At 38.3% G+C, this 20,708-nt stretch overlaps 1 protein-coding gene across 4 annotated transcripts in view; it reads right to left on the bottom strand.

Moving 5' to 3' along the window:
* Positions 1 to 20,708, bottom strand: part of ENPP2 (ectonucleotide pyrophosphatase/phosphodiesterase 2) — a 38,495-nt gene that overhangs the window by 9,782 nt on the left and 8,005 nt on the right. For 2 of the 4 annotated variants that reach the window (XM_053466625.1, XM_053466626.1), the window contains exons 3-21: positions 18,816 to 18,971; positions 15,222 to 15,347; positions 14,415 to 14,475; positions 13,286 to 13,383; positions 12,920 to 12,999; positions 12,270 to 12,389; positions 11,901 to 11,956; positions 11,235 to 11,300; positions 10,770 to 10,842; positions 10,334 to 10,442; positions 8,598 to 8,714; positions 6,222 to 6,253; positions 5,884 to 6,011; positions 5,356 to 5,443; positions 5,012 to 5,099; positions 4,175 to 4,347; positions 3,683 to 3,731; positions 1,715 to 1,771; positions 1,313 to 1,465 (exon numbers count right to left, since the gene is read on the bottom strand). In XM_053466625.1, the coding sequence (XP_053322600.1) occupies positions 1,313 to 1,465; positions 1,715 to 1,771; positions 3,683 to 3,731; positions 4,175 to 4,347; positions 5,012 to 5,099; positions 5,356 to 5,443; positions 5,884 to 6,011; positions 6,222 to 6,253; positions 8,598 to 8,714; positions 10,334 to 10,442; positions 10,770 to 10,842; positions 11,235 to 11,300; positions 11,901 to 11,956; positions 12,270 to 12,389; positions 12,920 to 12,999; positions 13,286 to 13,383; positions 14,415 to 14,475; positions 15,222 to 15,347; positions 18,816 to 18,971 (1,830 nt within the window). The remainder of the gene's footprint in view (positions 1 to 1,312; positions 1,466 to 1,714; positions 1,772 to 3,682; positions 3,732 to 4,174; positions 4,348 to 5,011; positions 5,100 to 5,355; positions 5,444 to 5,883; positions 6,012 to 6,221; positions 6,254 to 8,597; positions 8,715 to 10,333; positions 10,443 to 10,769; positions 10,843 to 11,234; positions 11,301 to 11,900; positions 11,957 to 12,269; positions 12,390 to 12,919; positions 13,000 to 13,285; positions 13,384 to 14,414; positions 14,476 to 15,221; positions 15,348 to 18,815; positions 18,972 to 20,708) is intronic. The other 2 variants (XM_053466627.1, XM_053466628.1) reach the window with 1 other exon arrangement.

Raw genomic sequence — 20,708 nt, forward strand, 5'->3', positions numbered from 1 at the left:
GCTGTTAACGGGAAGTGTTGCATTCTGTACATACATATATTGCTCAGTGATATGATTTAACCCTGTGATTTATCTACACTCCCTGAATGAGTTAGTGAAATGTGTCGGTCATAAACAAACTTGTTATATGTGAACAGGTTATTTTTTAAATGTACTATATGGCAGAACCTAACATTTTCTTTTCAATAAAAATTGGCTCTTACTAGCACAGGGGAACTACTATAGTACTAGGGTCCTAATGATCAGCTACATATTAGGGGCCCTGGGTATTCGCTTAGGATTTTACATCCCTCTATTCCACTTGAATTCATTGTGTGCGAGCAATGCTAGAAGAGAGATCCACCAGCAAAACTCTCATGTAAGCAAATGAGGTTCAGGCAGGGATAGTAAACAGATATACGCCATGACTATTGCGCAAGCATCTGGCTTCCCTACTCTCTATGTACAAAGTTACTATACTGCCCAAAGCCTGACTCACAATCAAGCAGCATTACAGGCACATGGACGGCAACCCTAAAACAGAACATGTATTCACATACTGTACATGACAGTAAGACCGTCCCAGAGGAGCACATTAGAAAACTGGTCAAGACAAATCAGACATACATATAACAGACACATATAACACAGATCAGATTGTAATGCAAGTACACTTCAATAAAGGGTTAATTAGTGGTGCATCATTAATCCTTAAAAGATTGAATTAGAGAGCGAGAGAAAAAAAAAAAAAAATCGACATTGGGTTAACTATTTGACGATCAGTTTGCACTTTTGCCTAAACTGCCTCGCCTCTGTTTAGATTTTAGTCACAAATTAATTTCAGCTATTTGAAGGTGCTGCTCTACCTACCTTGCAGAATTTAGCACTTTTGTATCTAATTGAAGCATTAGTTCTGTTGACCGAACATACATTTTGAAATGAATTATTTAACCATAGAAATTTTGACAGAAATTTTGAGTGTTCTTATTTTTCATGACACAAAAGCAGGGACTAAAAGGCTGTGGCAACACAAACTGAAAGGGCTTCTTTTTATGCAATTAGAAAAATTACAAACTTGCTAAAGTTTATTTGCTTAAAATACTAGGGGGTACACGTCAATAGTTTGCCTAAGTGGAACAGCACCTTTAAAAGCAGGAGAGGAACACAACGATATTAGCTATTAGCAACACACCACAAAAGCCGTGGACAGTCACCCTGACCTATTCTGATGGCCATAACTCATGATTCTGTCCTCTAATTAATCTGCTTTTAATGAGTTATTTCGTTGTTAAGAGCTGGGAAGCCAATAAAAGGTTTGTTTTCAAAGGCTCACCAGCTCTGCTTGCGAGTGAACCTGGTTGCTCGGCCTCTGAAGACTTATCTTGCTTGCTTTCCAATGAAGGATTAGTTGAGGCTGCCTCTTCCGAGCTACCACTTAACCATTCTAACATCAAGGACACTTTAATCTCATCCTCAGCGTGCAATTCTTTTGCAGGTCAGCCATCGAAGAGAAGAGAAAACAAACAGACAGAAACAATAAAAAGCATCAAGGCATTAAAGTGCCATTCCCACCGATAGTTTATTCACTAATGACTAACTGGAACCAAAAGCAATTGTTTAGGTGATGTTCTTGCTAATGGAATACGGGGATACAGTATGTACAGCGTCCAGCTCAAAACATCAATCAAGTCACTGAAAACCACATTAATTCTACGTCAATAATGAATACACAAACCTGCATTTCTTGAAGGCAACTCCTTAATTTCATTGCTAAGTTCGTCAACTGCCAAGTCTGTTAACACAAACAGATACAAGAATTACTGCGACCACCGGAGAGAATTTAGGAGACAAACAATGCCAAAAACAAAAAAACAGAGATTGACATCTAACAGCCACTCATGCCATCAATCAACAGTGTTAAAGACGCAAAACGTTGTTATTCCCTGATTGGGATTTCTCAGCTTTCTGAAAACCTATCCCTATAATCAAGACTCATCTGATGAGAGACAAAACGGGGTAAAAAGAACACCTCGTAAAACATTACTATAATAACGCGTTAAACATAAGGGCTGCCGTGATATGTCTGCAGAAAATTATTATTATCTTTTATTTATATAGCGCCAACAGTTTACGCAGCGCTTAATACAATACATAGAAGGGGTATGACAAGACAAGAACTGACAGACCAAAGACAAACCGATACATTAGGTGGAGAGAGCCCGGCTCGCAAGCTTACAATCTTGAGAAAATCTATACACTACAAGAGTCACGCTACGGGACGACTTGTAAAAACATTCAAAAGGGAGAAAAAACATCTACATTATTCCACATATTCCAACTAGTTTATATAGCTGATTCTATTACTCTTTGTGCCGTGTCTGTAATTTCTGGAAATTATAAGTCCTAAACCAAAAATGGGCCAACATCCCTTTACCGCAAACCATAATTTAACACTAATCATATGAGCGATGACAATGCTACTTTATATCTTTTCAATGTCCCCATTTTCCTACTAAAACGACTGCTCTATGTTTGTTTTGTGTTAATTTACTTAAAATAGCCATTTTGTTTAGTGACGTGAATGTTTTTTCTTCTTCAAACACTCCTTCCTAAAATAAGAACCTGTAGCCAAACAACAGGGGAGAAGTGAATCTGGAAAACATGGCTGACGGGGACAGAGGGGGCAATAACCTTTGGATTTTAGAAATGGCATTGAGTGGTAAAAATGTTTTTTAGCGAATAACTAAGTAAGATGATAATAATTTTAGTTTTCATAGTTTAGAGATGTCTCAGACAACATTGAGGTGTTTGTGGAGAAATTATTCCATTTAACGAAGCGTGTAAGCACAGGAGAACTGCTATATTTCATAAAAAGCTTTGGAAAAGTACTCAAAAATATAAGAAGGGAGCAGGTATGGTGAGATTGGCAATGCACCGACATCCCTGCGTCTGTGCCACTACTCTTATCTCTTTATGACTTATCAAATAGTCCTAAGTGAAGCACAGACTAGAAATAGATAGAAGAGAGTCCAGAGCTCCAATGTCCCTTTTTTGTAACTCATGCATGCTTTGGCTGGAGGAAAGTGTTGCCGCTAAAGTTAATTACAAGGTAAAGCTCAACTATTGTATGCGTTAAAGTGTAAAAAGCTTGCAGCGTCCCTTTAAAGATTCTATACTTGGAACCTAAACCTTTTCTGCATAGATGCAATGACCACAGCAAGGAGACCGTGGTACTAAATATATACGTTCATGAAAAAGACACAAAACAAAAAACAGATACAATCTACGTACAACTGGGAAAATAAGCGAAAGAGGAAGGGATGACCTTTTATTTTAATGCTTACAGAACTGTATCAAGTGAAAGCAATAATACCATCCTTGTTCTCAGGATTTAGAAATTCGTTTTATATAAATTAAGGGAACATCTGCCTTATGTGGTAGAAGATAAACTATATGGATATAAAGTTAAGTTCAAAGTTTTTAAAGACAATGTAAAATGTTTATATCATAAACCGTGGTTTTAAAACGACAAGTCTGCTACAACCCAGCCATGTTAATTATGTGGAAATACCATCTGCTAAATATTACTGTATGTTTTACATGACTAAATATAACAAATTAACAGTAATAAGGTAACGCTTTATAAACCTGGAACAACCATGTGTTTATAAGTCACACAGAAACATTTATATCAAAAACTTACCATCTGCTACTTTGGGATAAAGACGTTTATTCAGCTCCTCGGCTTTATTCTTCCCACATAATAAAAAAACAAAAACAAGATACCTTCGCATAAAGCAAACATTACGCTACTGAACAGAACACAGTTTGTGTAAATAGTACATTAAAAAGCCAGATGAGAAAGTAGAAACGATTGGCAGATACCTATCAGAGAACAATACTCAAGACAATTTCTCTAGATCTAAAGATCAGCAAAATGTAATTCAAATAATGCTGAAAACACCGCTAGAGCATATCTATATCAGCTGTCACTGAGCAAGCAAATTAGAAGTTGTGTAAGAAATTTATCTTGTTACGTTAAGTCATGATGAGCACTGCGGTTTCAATGTGGAGAAACTCCAGTTCCAGATTACAAGAAAGCTATCCATACATTTCTCAACAGATGTGCAATCACTTCTTAAGATGAAAGGACAGTCGTTAAAATATAGAGCTATCTAATTATGGCGCCGCTTACCTTGTCATCACACAAGCATCCCAGCTCTTCATTTACGGTGGATGGAATCAGGGTTATGGGCAGAGGTTTGGAGATGTCCTCGGGCATTGTTGGCTTATAGGAGGCAACTCGTAAAAGGTGGTTTAAGCTCCCGTGAGTTCCGTTGTTAGGAGCAGGTTTTAAGCCAAGGATATCTGTTCAAAGACAAGAAACTGTGAGCTTACAGTTGATAACCTATATAACCCCAAACAGATATTAAAAATGACACATAGGTAAAACGCAGCATTATATTATACAGTAACATTGTATACTTCGACTCTGGCAGATTGCTGGTGATTTATTATCTGGTTAGAAAATTGTAAGTTTCACTGTGAATTGAGCGTCACTCAACAAAAGTCATGCCATACTAAGGTTACTATTTTACAGACACCTTAAGGCAAGTGACAGAGATATACACATGGAAGCTGCATGGTAAAGGAGTGGTGGGGAGTTCAATATAAGATGACCCCAAAATAAGGTAACAAATATATCATGTCAGGACGCATGGCTCCTGCTTTTGTCTAGCTCTGTTATAGTATTATAGCTGTGGCCGGTAGTGTTCAAAGCAGAGGCTGGCATGTTTCCCTCTCACAGACAGACATCTCTAAGGTAAAGTTAAGGTCTTGTTACATACACTTGTATCAGTCTAAGTTTGCAGAAATATGTTACAGAACCCGATACATGGAGCTGAATATATATATATATATATATATATATATATATATATATATATATATACTGAAATGGATTTAGAACACTTGATCCAATTGTGACAATATTTAGTTATGCATACAATAAAGGGCACAGGGGATGACTTACCACACATGACATTGTACAGCTCAATATTCTCAAATGGCGGCACCTTCGTCTTATACTTAAACGTTGGCCCATGTCCTATAAAGACGGTCTTTAAAGAAAATAATAATCCTGTTAGACGCTGTAAAACCTGTTGGTATTATTAACAATTTCTCATATGGGGGTTATGTACAAAGAGTGGCGCTTAGTATGCAAATTTGCTCTTTTTATACACGCCTCTATTACCATTTATTTTGCATGCATATGGCTACTTTATAGGTTTCTTTTGCCTTTTTGTGCCAACTGCACCAAATTATTCTTAGCAGCACTTTTTATACATAACACCTATTGTCATTACCATCCAGTACCTGCATACCGCTGATTTTATTGTCATAACCATGGTCACCTTGGAAAGTACATTTATTGCCTGGTTTCTTGTGGACATCCATTGGTTTTCTGAATAAAGAGATCAGAAGGGCAGTTAACACAAAAACAAACATTAAGGGGAAAAAAAGCAGGGGTAAAAAGGACAGATAAACCAAGATTGATGCAGTATCAAAGAATAGGATCTCATATCTCCCAAGCATCCATGCATATGGGACCCAAAACCCTCTAATCTCTTTCCAATCCCAATGTCCCTTTAAACTAGCGTTCTACATTACTGTCACCAAAAAAAAGAAGACGTAAAGCCCTATAAAAGCCCAGCCACTAACCATACACCTTAAAACTAAAGTGCCCCTCCTTGGTAATGGGCTATTGCCTTTGTATTATACGAAGCACAGTTTGAGAAACCATGCTGTAGAAGTTGTACAGTGTTTTGTTAAGTGGCTTTCTCATTAAAACAAAAACAAAAAAAAAAAGCTTTAAAAAATCACAGCAAACCCCACTGAGCCTACCTTGCAACGTGCCACGTTCGGTCTACCAGAAGATGAATGTCCTCAATCCTTCGGTTATTTGCATAGTGCAAACGTTTGGGAAGGTGCTGCTTCAGGTAAGGCTTAAAGTGTTGGTCGGGCTTCTTACACTAAGAAATGAATGATTATATTAGACGACTATATTAAAGTGTGGGGGGGGACAAACAAAAAACAAACCATAGAAAAATATATACTGTACATATATGATTCGCAAAAGAGTTGTGGGACCAGGGGCCACAGAAGTTGTATTACTATCTCTACAGCAGGGGTTGAACCAAAAGTAAACCATTTATTTGGAATGAAAAACCACATATACGTACCGTGAGATTTGCAACAACTGCCTTGGGATCATCTAGAAATAAAAATGGGAAAACATGAAAGGTTTTACAATTTGTTGATGATAGAATGTAATAAAAACTGTAAAATAAAAGGAACAAAGCCCATGACACACTACAAATCGCTTGTGTGCGCCAAACAATCATTGTTTTGAGGAGATTAAAATAAGCTATGCTGTCCAATGATGAAAACAACGTCAATGCAGGTGGGCAACAATGGAGGAGACCAATCAGCCTAAGCCATAGGAGTGTGTAAAGCAACATGGCATGCTCGCTGCAGAAATATTTCCTCATATAATTATATACACATGCAAAAAATATCTATATATTTTTTTACCAAAATCACAATGTTTTTTCAGTATATGCAACCGTGGGAAATGCTTAATGGCATAGACTGAAGAAAACCGTGTTCAATTTTCAATGCACTGAACCATCTAAATCGTGCATTGAAAATGGAATGACTTACCACTAGGACTATTTCTTCTCATCCAGACATGACAGTACACATGCTTTTCTCTGGAAATCAGGCTGCATTTATGAGCATCGTATCTGCCTGATAATTTAGTCTTCTTTTTGTTTCCTACTGCTTTAGAGCAGCAGTGACCTGGAAGAGGAAGTGCTTTCTTATATATATATCTGCCTCTCCAGGTTCATCCTGTCCTATAGTTAGTTGAAGGGTGTGTACTGTCATGTGCATCTCTGGGAACTCTCCGGGTTTCTCCTGGAGACTCCGGGGGAAGCGCTGCTTCTCCTGTTCCTCAGCGAAAAACTCCAAGTTGGGGGAAAGGCGTTGTGACACGCCCCACTCCCGCCCACTTCCCCTCCAACCACACCGGTTTTCCAGCAACGTCAGTGGGAATGCCCACCAACATCAGTGGGAATGCCCACCAACATCAGTGGGAATGCCCACCAACATCAGTGGGAATGCCCACCAACATCAGTGGGACCGCCTACTGCATCCCGATTAAAGAGGCCGCCGGGTAGCTAGAGCATGAAAGTTCCCAGGTATGGTCAAGTGACATAGATGGACTTGGAATTTTATTCCTACTAACAAATGAGATGTTATGAAGCTTTTGTGATGGACAATAATGTGAAGGTGCTGGGTGTTATCAGCCTACGAGTACTTTGCTTTGACGAGAAAGGTCTTCCTCGAGTTTACAGAATGCAAAGCATTAAATACTTTAGCGATCATTTATGATAATGATTGTATCTGTAAAGGTGCTACATGGGTTGAGAGCTACGTAGATCGACCTCGACAAACACCGCATAGTCACAAAAGTTGGGCCTATGGAAAATAGTTTAACGTTTTGCATTCAAGCGGTTAGGTTATGCACGACTCGCACTGTACCCACGGATCGCACTTTTACATAAAAACTACAGATATTCATTTCACAAATGAGTTTCCTCTTTTGAATAGAAATGCGATTGTTCCCTTGCCAAGCAAACTCTGAACGGAATACTAGGAGCTGCCTGGCACTTTGTGGTACAGACTGGGACTTTTCAGATTAACAAATGCTTCAAGCTGAATGGCTTCATTAGCATATCCCAGGAAGCAGAGGAAATAAAACAATATGAGGGTGTGATTCCCTTCATTAACAAGTGAAAGCTTTTTCTTCCTTTACCAGGAACTTGAAAATCAAACAGAACCCCCCAAAAAAATGTTTTGGTAATCATCAATACGAAGCATTTGCTACAAAAACAGAGGAGTAAGATGGAACTGGTATTCCCATCCATCACTTGATCTGTATCTTGAGCGAGTCTCTTGGGGAGCTTGGCCCCTACTAAAGCCGAACAATGCAACATTTTTGGTGCTACGCTCTCCAATATTAGCCGTAAAGTCTTCTGAAAGTGACAGGACTTTTACATGCGGTTTAATGAGCCATGTAAATATTCCTTTTTGCACATAAGGCAGACTAAATCTCCAACTGGTGAGCCCAGCTCAGGTCATGTCCAAAATATTTCCCCTTTGTCCAAGCCGTGCCACTATTGAATGACATCACAGGCATATGTATAGGACATATACATCCCTTGTCACAGGCATATGTGTAGACATATACATACCTTGTGGTTTACAGGTTTCTGTCATAGTACAGACGTAAGTTTACATGCCTACCCAGAACACTATGCATGATCTATGTGTGGCGTACGGCTCTAATGTATATACTCATACATTATTATAATAAAAAACAGATTGTTGCCAATTATTTTCAGGTCTGTAAACTGCGGATACAATGAAACCACTTACATTCATAGTGTCACCAATGTTCTAGCACCATAGCATTCCATTTAAAAAAAAAATAAATAAAAAAAAAATATATGGATTAACAAGGAATTACTATTTTAAAGCTTGCAGCTCCTTACGTTTGCCATTGCTCTTGGGTCGCATACGTCCTAATGAACCCGGCAATAAATAAAAGTCATCCATGTTTATATAGGTATTCAGAAATTCAGTCTTTTCACAGCTAGCTTCCTCCATACCTGTAAATGAAACATAAAACAATTTAAAAGCCGCCAGGAAAGGTTTAAATCTGAATAATCATAACTTCTTTCAGTGGGATATATAACTGATCGCATTTCAGGGCGCCCAGCCAGGATAAAAATGTGATGTTTATCCAAATCACTGGAAAAAACCAAGGGATATTTTACAAGCATCAGCACCACGAAGGCGAAGAAATCATATATAAAGGATACATACTAAAGCAGGTGGTGACACATTTGCATTAATCCAAAAAGAACTGGCCAGTCACGCAGGGAAGAAATTGTGAAAAACCCTGGTCTTCACTGAACACGAATTAGTTAGATATGGTTAATCATTATTCATTTATTTATACAGCTTCATCACATTTTGTAGGTTTAAGCAATAGGTGCATGAAAGAACCATTGGATTTACAGAAGCAAAAGGTGAGGAGAGGGCCTGCTCCAGCTACTTTACAATCCCTATTAACCCTAGGCCACTTTGAAAGATCATTCAGACTGCATATTAGGCTGGGTTGAAGTGGAAAACTTTGTAATGGGGATTTTAATGTTCCCTAAAATATTTTAAAAAAAAAATAAAAAAAAAATAAATAAAAAAAATTATAGCCAATAATGTTTCCAATGAAATCACACTCTAAAAATCTGCATTATACCCGATAAATATTAGAGCGCCACCACTCTGCGCATGAAGGACCCTACTGTACCCATGCAGCTATAATTGTACTATTTATTAACAACAGGCCGGTAAACCGTACGCCGCCCCCCCCCTTCAAGGCCAGCTAGATTATTATTATCTGCCCTACACAAGAATAGGATCATACCAGAGGCAGAAAAAAGGAAAAGAATTTCAGGTGCCAGAACCAAACTGTAACTTTCAAAGAAAGAATATAAAAAGTAACAATTCCCAACAGAGCCTGTGCTTGAACATTATCAGTAAACGGCCTGGGACTGTTCCCAACACAGGTCAGGGTCACCTCCATGGTTCTATAAAGCAGCATATCATGTCACAAAAAATAAATTAATTAAAAAAAACATTAAAAAAATAAAAAGCTAGCGCAAAACCCACAAAAACTAAATAGACTAGGGAAAAATAAATTCTGACTTTCTTTTAGTACAGTCAAAAAATGTCCTTCAACGCCATGTTTTTCTAAGAAGCAGATGATTTTATATAATTTGAAATGAGGGACTAGTATTAAAGTGGAGAGTGGGATTAAGTACAAGAACATTAGAAAAACAGCAGTGCAAGTACAGTTTGTTCACATGCGCGATTACAAAACAACTTCTTAACAATGAGGCCACAAGTGAAAAGATTGCAAGAAGCAATGCAATAATAACCCTTAGAAAATGCCGGCTAGTTAATTAAAAAAATAATAATCAAAACAAAAGCACTGAAGGAAAAGGAATTCTGAAGCGGTTTATCTCCCCAGCTGGACGTCTAGATACACAGTTGGAAGGCGGAAAACATTTCCTCCGGCACAAAAAGTAAACTCGCGATATACTTTAAAAGGGACATAAAGTGTTCACTAAAAGCTGATGTGGCAGGTGACTTTCTATTAGTTAGACTAGTATTTATTAACAGCCTTCACTACTAAGAATAAGTAAAGAAATCACATGATGATTACCATGATCTCCAACAAAGATAATGTTGACACATCTATGTAGCTTCATTTGTTTCAAGCCATCCATTAACATGCCTACAAGTCTGTCGATGTCCGTTAGGTAATCGTCCAACTACAACAAAAGAAAAACGTAGGTAAGGAAGAGGTAATTCTGTTACGGGTAGGTGAACAGCTCATAACAGGAATGAAAACTTCAAGTGATCTCAAAAATCTGAGGTTACAATCAGTCCCAAAAAACGGCTAATCCTCATGGGTGTGCGTTCAATTTCAAGAGGTTGGGCAGAGGGTAGACCATGCCACTAGCATACATTTTTATTGTGTATTATAGGTACCTGTGACCAAATTAGACTTCCCAAGTATTGCTATTTACATAATTAAAACAAGGCTATAAAGAAATTTGCAATGTGTAACACACCCCACCCCACCATAATATACAAACCTCTGGGCTCTTAGGTCCATGTTTATGCCCTGCTTGATCTGGCTGCTCCGAGTAAAGCGCATAAACATATGGTCTGAAACGTAAACGATAAAAAATGTTAACATTTTATTTTCTTGCTTCAATGTATTCTTTTTTATCCCCCTAATAAAAAAATGTATGGTCTTCTTATAGGAAATGGAATCTTTTGTTTAAATTGAGAACCATTTGAGCCAGCACAGAATTTATTTTTTTTTTTTTAAAGTTACATACTAAGTTTTGTGGCCCCCTTTTTTGCCATACATACAAACACAATAAATGTAATGTTATAGTTTCTATGAAAACAGTGTATTCAAATTACAGCAACCTCAAGATAAAAAGTAAAATTTAAAAAGAGCAGGAAAGGTTACATATACATAATCCTACAAGCCAAAATAAATAGATATGCAAATAAGTAGTATTCTATTTTTTCATAGCCGTCCAGCTTACCTTTCAGTGTCGGGTAAACTGAGCCATTTTAATACAGTTAAAACTCTTCGTTCTTGAACAATAGCCCTAAAATATAAGGGGGAAAATCATGCGAAATGGACCACAGGTTGTCTGTACAATGTAACACTATACTCTCCATAAATATCTACGCAAACCACTGGTTGTAATGGATTATTGACAATAGTTGGAATAATTAGAAAATATTTTATATCAATGTAAATTTTTGTAGCTCATAACTTATATTATTTGAGTAATGTTCTTAAGAACATAATGCACTGAAAATCCCCAGAAACATAATAAAGATATGGGATCACAGTGACGCTGTCGTTATTTTCGTTAGCCATTTGTCCAGGGTTCGGAGCGTAACAGATCAGATGGGAAAGATGGCAGACACACATAATAAACTCTGATCTCACATTTGTATGTATTATAATTCCTGTAAATATTAAATCCAAACAATAATCTAGATCATTTGTTAATTGTTACAAAAAAAAATGCTAAAGTATATATATATATATATACACACACACACACATACACACGCATGTGTTTTATTGTTTTTTTTTGTCTTTACTGCAATCACCTAGAAGAGAACATTGTGCTCAGGCTGCAACTTAAAACTACTGTATTTTTAGTTGACAACAAGATCTGCCTATAAAAACTTACATTGGCCAGAAGAAAGTAGCTGCCTTCACCCCTTGTTCTGCTGAAGTAATCCAAATCTAAAAGAAGGAAAAAAAAATTCTTTACTTCTTTAATGCGCGGGTTTCAGACATTGTGATTTTACAGCTAAAGGTATTCTCCAGCGTTAGTTTATAGCATACGGAAGCTTCTCATCCGCTAGACACGTGCGAAAGCACATATACTCCAGGTGTGTAGATGACTTATTGTATAGTGGTTCTCATTCTCTAACATTTTCATCTTAAGTTTTTAATTTTATTCTGGGGTTTTTATATAGTGAAATATGGGAGAAAATGTACATATTTTGGCTTCTGTATAAATAAAAGAAATCAATGCACTTAGCAGTAAACTTACAGGCTGGCCTCCCCACCATCTGTGATTAAATTTTTCACGAGAGCGAAGGCTGAAATTGGCATCAAAAACAGGATCGTACATTGAATTCCCGACAATTCCATGTGATTCTGGATAAAGCCCCTGTACACAGGTATAGATATGGAGTTATAATCATGCATTGTTAATTTTTATAGCTACATAAAACATACGTATTACAGTTCAATATTATTGTAAATGTGTACTCATGTCTCATTAGGTTATTTTTTTCACCTATTAGTTAACATTGAATGGACAGGACCAGAATTACAAACTAGATGACTATTTTGCTAGAGCAGACGCTCCTCACCAGAGTGCATGCCACTGGAGACAGCATCTAGTCTGTCCAAATGCTTTTCTATGAGAGCTGAAGCAAGAAGAAATGTTCTCTTCCAGCTACCATTTCATAAATGTACTTTCCCTTAAAGGGACATTCCAGCAATCATATTAATCATATTAACTTATGACAGGAGCATATGATAGAAACATACAATAGATTTCCTACAACAGCTTCCTATCAACAACTACAACACAAATTCCAAACAAGATGTGTAAAGGATGACAATTTGTCTCATTTTTCTTTATCAAAACAGAATTGTCCAAACAACGTAAGTTTTGCAGCGAAGATATATTACCGTTGCTAAAGTGTACAAATTTGGGAATGTTTTTGTTGGATAAACTGGTCTCATGTATGGAGAGTGCGTTCCACATGTTCCTATTTGGATAAAACACAAAAAACAAATGAAAAAAATAATTTTAAAAGACTATTTTACAAATAGGACTCTATTATATCAATAGTTTGAGAAAGTATTTTGCCGCAGGAAGAGGTTACTAGAAAGAAAAAAAAAGAAAGAAAAGAAAGAAAGAAAAAGGGGGTATTTTAACACGAAGGTCTCTTGTGACAAAAGGTCCTACTTGGGAGTTAAAATACTTTGCAGTAACTAATACACCAATACCATGGTGTTAAAAAGGACATTTGTTTGAATGCTGGTCAAACTTACTAAGTTTATCAATGTTTGGCATTTTTTTATGTCCTTCCTTCATGTATGAAGCACGAAACCCATCAACAGAAAATATAATAAGAGGCGGACGAACAAACCTAAGGGGGAAAAAATGAATGAATGAATTTAAAATTAACATATTAAAAGATAAAAAGCAGATCAGTGAGAAAATAAAAATCAAATACAGACACAGGTGTTTATTCCTATATGCCAAGGTTGGGAAAGTTCCTTGACTACCAACTACTACTTGCTGGTACTTTTTTGTGCCATGTGTATGAGTGTATTATTGCACAGCTGGCTCACAAAATATCATAAGAAAAATACATTGGATACTCGTCATCTGATGGTGCCTCTTACTATCTCCTAACATTGCACATGGCCCAGGTGGACATTAAGCGTCCCCACTCTACAGCTAATGGTAACCCACTATTAAAGTGCTCTGTGAGCCACCGTGTTGATAATCATGTCTATACAAGACAATTGGTAACCGTGAGCCACGCAGACAAATGAGACGTTGCGATGCTTAATGAGGGTTTAGATGCCTTATAGGTTTTGTTTTTTATTGGACTGAGCATGTATTGATCATGGCAAAAATCTCAGGTAGTCATAACAAGGACCTCTAAATTCCGCTAGGAACAGAATATATGCCTGAATGTTTGCCCAACTCTGGGGTATACTCACGAAAGTGCACAATAGTTGAACATTTCCCCTCCATTATGGAGGCCAACTCCAGTGGGTTTCCTCTTAAAGAAGAGCTGAGATGGCCCTGTGCCATGGATAAATTGGAGCATTCTCCCTATATTATTAACAAGTAACACATCTGAAATGTTCTACTCCCCTCCAAACTGCCACGTTAGTGAATACACCCCTGTCCATTGTAGTCTTTTCATTTGATATTTTCAGTGGTCCTTGAGTAAAAAGTGGTGGAAGCGCAGCATAAATAGTAAAAATAAAAGATTATCCTACAGTAGAAATCATTGCCTAAACAACCACAGCACAGTCAAAGAGAGGCATTGTAATTGGTTTCAGGTAATACTCACTGCCAGACACACACAACAGATCATTATAGAAACACCTACATAACATTCAAAATAAAAAGTATTTTCGGAAATAAGCAGATATTCATTACCCTAACGGACATTCTGGGTACTTAATTTCTTCACATTCATCATCCACCCAGTGCGTGCTACCTAAAAAGGATAAAATAAATATATTATATAAAACGTTTACTCACAACAGAAGATTACAAAATACCATAAACCAGATTTAAACAAATGTGAGGAACTAGTATTAGCTTCATGGGACTTTCATTAGAAACTTACTAGAATTTATCATACGTTTTGGAATTGTGACATAAGATAGAAGAAATGAGAGAGAATTGTAGGAGAGGATATTGTTGCAGTTATGATGTGTAGCTGCTGATTCTGATTGGCCCGATTATATAAAGCGGGGGTGCGACCTATAAATCGGGATTTAGCGCAGAGATGCGCAATTCGTATCGCCCGACGCCCAAGACATGCAGCTCCGTGCGCCGGCAGCCCCCCCCATTTAGCCCTGCTGCGGGCTCCTCTCTGGCAGCCGATTGACATCTTCTCCATGCGCGTAGACAACCTCAGCTGCTGCCCAGTACTTTATAGCCTTTTTTTAAGCACCCCTTAACGATGCACTATGATTTAAGGTTAATGTGGCGCGTTGAATCCCAGCGATCCATTACGGCTCTGCCTGAGAAGGTGGTATCCCCTTGTACTGTTTTTCCCGTAGGTTTGCCGTGCGCTATGAGCTAGACTTGGGCAAACATACTCCTATCTAGCGTTTCACGAGCTTTCAAGAGGCAATACATTTACTTATAAGGTGGACCACCAGACTACCGAATACAGCATCTCCTATTGGATCAATACAATAAGAGACAACAAAATTGGTTTACAGCAAAATTAACCTTTGCATACGACTTGATAGTTTGGGCAGCAATCGCCTTTGGCCAGACAGTCATCAGAGCAGTGACAAGCGTTGTCCTCATTTCGTACCTCTCCACATCTATCTCTTGTGCAGCTCCATGAACGGCCTGCATTTAAAGTAAAAATAAAACAAACAAACAAAAAAGAATTACTATGTTACAGAACGCCAGCAGATAACATTAGCGAGGCCCTAAATAAACAAGAGTGATTTCATTATATTGTAGGTTAAATACAGAAGTCTGCGACCCGTTTATCTCAAAGTTTAGTTTTGTTCCGGAATGCAGGTTGTCAGGAATCGGGAGGATAGACTGTATGTTTCGGTTAATAGGTGCAGCGTGTGTGTAAACTTGGAGACACAAGTGAGAAGAAGTGATAATGCCTGAAGAGAGAGACGTCATGAGAAGAGCTAAGAAGGTAGCTAGGAGAGTGAGGACAAGAGCAGACGTATGAGGGCAGTGTTAACGGCTCAGTAGAGAACCGGTCAGGAGTTTCAATTTTGATCCGGAGGGTATGGGCAGCCGGTGGAGGAATTGGCACGGTGGGGAAACAGATGGCGCGCGACACAATGAGGATCAGCCTGGTAGAAGTGTCCAGAACGGACTGGATAAAAGGCGGGAGGCATGTTGGCAGAGAGTGGATGTAATCAGGATACCACAGGGACATGACTTGGTGTTTTAGTTGCATCTTGTGATCAATTTGAGGGATAAAGGATAGAGACAGAGTCATCAATATCCTCAAGGTAGATTGTGGCACGTTATCTAGTTAAATACATTTAGTACAAATTTATTTGAAAATACTGATATAGATTAACCCATCAACATTAAAGTTTTTTTTTAGTCTATTGTTTTAGTGATGTTGATGTAATGTTGTTCATGCGCCTAGGTTGCGGCTGTAAAACAAGCACATCTTAAATGCGAATAGAACGCCAAAGAAGCAAGATACGAACAGAGAAGAGGAATAATATGAGAAATATAATTTACCAACACAGAATACTGTAAATGATTATTCTTATGCTAGAATTTCTCTACGGATCTTATGAATTTTATTTGTAGAAGTTTTAGTTTATTTTCCCTCTCAATAATAAAATGACCTTACAGAAACCTCCCTTTCAGTACCTGCCCTTCACACGCGAGCACAAAAAGAAAACTGTTTCACCGCGTCTGCTGGAAAATTGAGAATTTTGCATACATTTTAATTGGTCAACACAGAGAGGTTTCAAAACACGTGTCAGCATTACATAGTGTTCCTTCGTACAGGAACAATGCGTATATTATTCCACACCAAGAGCGAAGTGCAGAATATTTACATCAATAGACGGCCTGTGCTCTCTAGTTACAGCTGCAGCAGAACTCCCACCCCGACGGGTCCTGTAGTCCCGGGAAAGATAGAGGGCTTCAGTTCGCCCGGCCCTGGTGTAGATCTACAAAAGGGGCGCTCGTTGCAGAGTGGAAACGCTAAGATGTACGGTTAGAAAAGGCAGGCGCAGCGTATGTATGCATGTATATAGTAAACGTAAAAACATACAGGAATACATACGTTGTTCTAAAACGGCCGTTTACACGCCGGGAACGCGAGGACCTTGGGAAGGCGGAGGGTATAAAACCAGCAGTGTTCTGCATGAAGTCTGACGGCACAACAGCATAAGTGGCGAAGCCGCAAGTAAGTTTAGCAAGGTCTACCCTAACAAATCTCCTTATGTCCCATTAGCCTCTTACACACGCTCAAACAAGCTCAACAGTGTTTGGTTAAGCAACGAGTTCATATTGTGCCCTGTGTTCGCAAAATCATCATAAAAAAAAGTGACATTCATTGGGAATAACATGTATTTATTAAGTGGTTTCTGTAATTAGAGAGAGTGGTGACCCAGACCAGATTAAATCCAACCACCTCCCACATTCAGAATCTCTAAACCACACTTACGCCTGGCTTTAATTAACCCTTTCACCCCAAGACACCTCCCAGGAGACCCTTTGATAAAGTTATTTCAACTACAAATCAGCAGTTTTAATTGTATATTTGTAAGAGATTAGTGAAGAAGACATGAGACACGTAGATAAGGCTTATGAGGGGGCTGCAACACCGAACGGCCTCACAGCAGTTAACGAGAAGGATCCCTTGGTACTTATCATTAGCGCATACAATCCATGCATACATATAAAGGTTTGTTTGCAGCACACAAGAAACTAGTGTGATGCAATGTAACACGGAACAAAGGACATCAAGACAGAGAATGTGTGAAAGTGTGTGGGGTGTTTGGTTTAATCAGTCTAATGGAGGAGTTTGCAGAGTCTCCCCATAGATATCTGCAGCCTCTAAAAAGGATGGCAATTTTACTCTCTTGCTTTTCATGTAAATAAGCGTTTGATTATCAGTCACCATTCATCCTAATCGGTTTGGAAAGCAATGAGCGGCTATACATTGCTTTATTTAGGGGCATAGATGAGAGCATAACAGACTTTGATGGGGAGGGGGACCCTACCCTCTGATAAATTAATTTGTCCCGAGACTACACGCACCTGCGCGTACCAGACTCCAGACACATATCCTAGGGGGTTAAAGTGGTTATACCGGGCAGCACGCTGAAGAATCGGATCCCTTCTTTCTTTGCACCGCTTCTTAACATATCTGAAAATCAACTGTATTTCATTCAAGAAACACCCCTGAAAACTCCACTCATGTCCAAAATATTCATTCCTTTAACCCCCCAAAGAAATACCAAATTCCCACATAGATTTCTTAAAGCTACCAAAACGTTGCTTTTTTGCTTTGCAATCAAAGTGAATATTCAGAATATATATATATATATTAAAAGGGGTAATTGTTCTAATTTTGGCCAAGCTCATTAGCAAAAGATGGTGCAACAAACACATAAATGTCCCGTCCCGACTTTCTCACCCACCCTTACAGAAGTTGCCTGAAACAGTCACTAACCAGTTTAGAGATAACTTAATAGGGAGGAATAAATAGTTTTTTTTAGGGTTTTGTCTTGTGTATAGGTTTATCTTTCAAAAGATTGATTTTATGTCATAGGAAATAACATGTTATACTTTAAAGTACAATATCATCATTATGTGTTCGATTGTTCTGTATAAACTCCCTTTATGATGTAAACCATCACTCACAAATAAGATAAGAGACATGGAATAATAACTCCCCCCCCCCCACATGAAACAGAATACTTGGCTGGTGTGAAGATTGTATGAGTTTATCTTTTGTTTTAACCAATTTGGTTAAATGTGATTCAATTTAATCAAGGTCCTCAATATCAGTTAAATAAGCTTCGAATGTTACAATCACATTTCTACAGATCATTAATACAAGGCAGATATTCTCTCCTGTCCAATCCGGCTTGTGCAGCTGTATCACGCACCATTATGTTTTATTTAAATATTAAATCTATTCATACTACAGTCTGCCGTGGCTTGTCCTTTGATGGAAATGGTTAAGCAGCCTGTTATGAGTGTCTGTACAATGATGCTCCACTTCATCTAAAAAGGAATAACGCAATATATTCCGCAGCAAGGTCGTCGGCATAAACGGGGGTCTCTGCGGGTGCCGCAGTCGATGTCACGTACCTGTCTTCAGACAATGCTCATCAAAGTCCGCACAGCAGCTGATGTAACTCTTGCATAGGTTGTCACAACGGCAGAAAGGGGCTTGAGCTTCTTCCAGTTCAAAGCATCTTCCTTTACATGACCCCGATGTACTAATCCACGGCGAATCCGATAGGACTGCGGAGCAAGAAAGAGACAATTTCAAGACTTTAAATAACTGTCTAATACGGAAGCTTGTGGTTAACATTGCAAACACACAAGAAGCATTAAGACACATTAAAAGTACAATTGTATTTATACGTTCAGTTACGTTTTAACAACTTTCTTCCATTTAACGTCCTTCAAGTTTTTGGTGTTCTCTAAATTGATTAAATAAGAAAGATGTCAAGAAAGAGATAACGAGCAGACATTCGCATGCCACGTGAAACCCACGGCCACATAAACGCTAATCAGGAGGTATCGGGTGCTTGCTTTTCTCGGAGAACCATTGAAGTTCTTCTGCGTTTTAAGGTATAGAAATGTATCTGAAGAATTATTGGAAAAGGCAACATTTTATTTCGAAATACAATATGAAAAATGTGATGCCTCCAACCTGTCAGCGCAGCCACCACTAATATCAGCCGAGCTTGTCTCTCGGGTCTGTGATTGAACACGTGTGTCCCTGTCAGGTTTTCATTCATCAGCACATGCCTGACCCCTCAGTAAAACTGCCACTTACATGCCCCACTTCCCACCATCATCATCATTTATCTAAAATAAGTTTATTCATAATTTCTGTGTAGAAAACAGTTGTTGCACATAAGCAGATATCATGGCTGCTGCTTTTGCACCATCCCGTGCATCCCACTTGCTTGTGATGGAGTCACCGACGTACCGGTAGTCTAGGAGCGTATTCCACGAGGTCTTTTTGGCCACCAGCAGCCCCCTCACAGTAGCTCTACTAGGCAATACGGGGTCTGTCAGCATTCGGACCGTATACACGCTATTGACTGCTGCCCCTCCTGTTCATTTTAAATGGGTTACTAGTGCACCCGTGCAGTAAAAGAACTACATTCAGTAGAAATAGACAGGGGTGGATACAGAAGTGAATTAACTTCAATTGCAAAAGAACATACGCACCAATTTGCGTGCAAGAAAATGTGAGTCCATCCAAAATATACGCGACAACGTCCAGAACTATTCGCCGGAAGAACTTAAAGCAGAGGCACCAATCCTGACAGATGCTTCGGTGTTTCAATAAATATATACTATCATGAACATCAGGCAAATACTTAAAAACTATCTTGAACAAACAAAAAAGTTCTCCCACAGCACAAGTGCATTTATAAATACATTTACCCAGAATTTGCAGATTCTGAAAACCAATGTAAAGACTGAGGCAGAACAGGTTTAGTTTCTTCACCTTTTGGATGTTGGTAGGTATGGTATAGAGCCAAAGAAGGACAGTTTTATTTAAGGGGGGTTTGGTTGGGGGCTTTACGGAGACTTATTGTGTGATACTAAATCATTGATCTTTATATAACTAAGCAAGGCATTTAGAAAAATAATTTTAGTGGAATGTAGGTTTATAAATTGTGAGGTTTCTATTGTGACTCTTAGGACCATAGAACACGGATACACCCATACCCGGCTGGGACCTTACAAGAGGAAAAGGAATAAAAGGATTGGAGTCACAAAGAGGGTCATTTGGAAGATCATTTCTACCACAAAACTGAAATTCCTAAAATTTTATTTGAAATAACTCAGATTCGAGTCCAGAAACAAGACAATCCATTCCAAAAACTTCTAGAGCATTCCAAACATTGTAGGTACTCGGGTATACTGCAGTGCATAATACTGAAGCAAAAAAAAAAAAATTACAAAAAACAAAAACGATGCTAATAAAAACTGATGAACGGATGCGTATATTCTTTT

The sequence above is a fragment of the Spea bombifrons genome, chromosome 5, assembly GCF_027358695.1.
Source record: "Spea bombifrons isolate aSpeBom1 chromosome 5, aSpeBom1.2.pri, whole genome shotgun sequence".
Lineage (NCBI taxonomy): Eukaryota > Metazoa > Chordata > Amphibia > Anura > Pelobatidae > Spea > Spea bombifrons.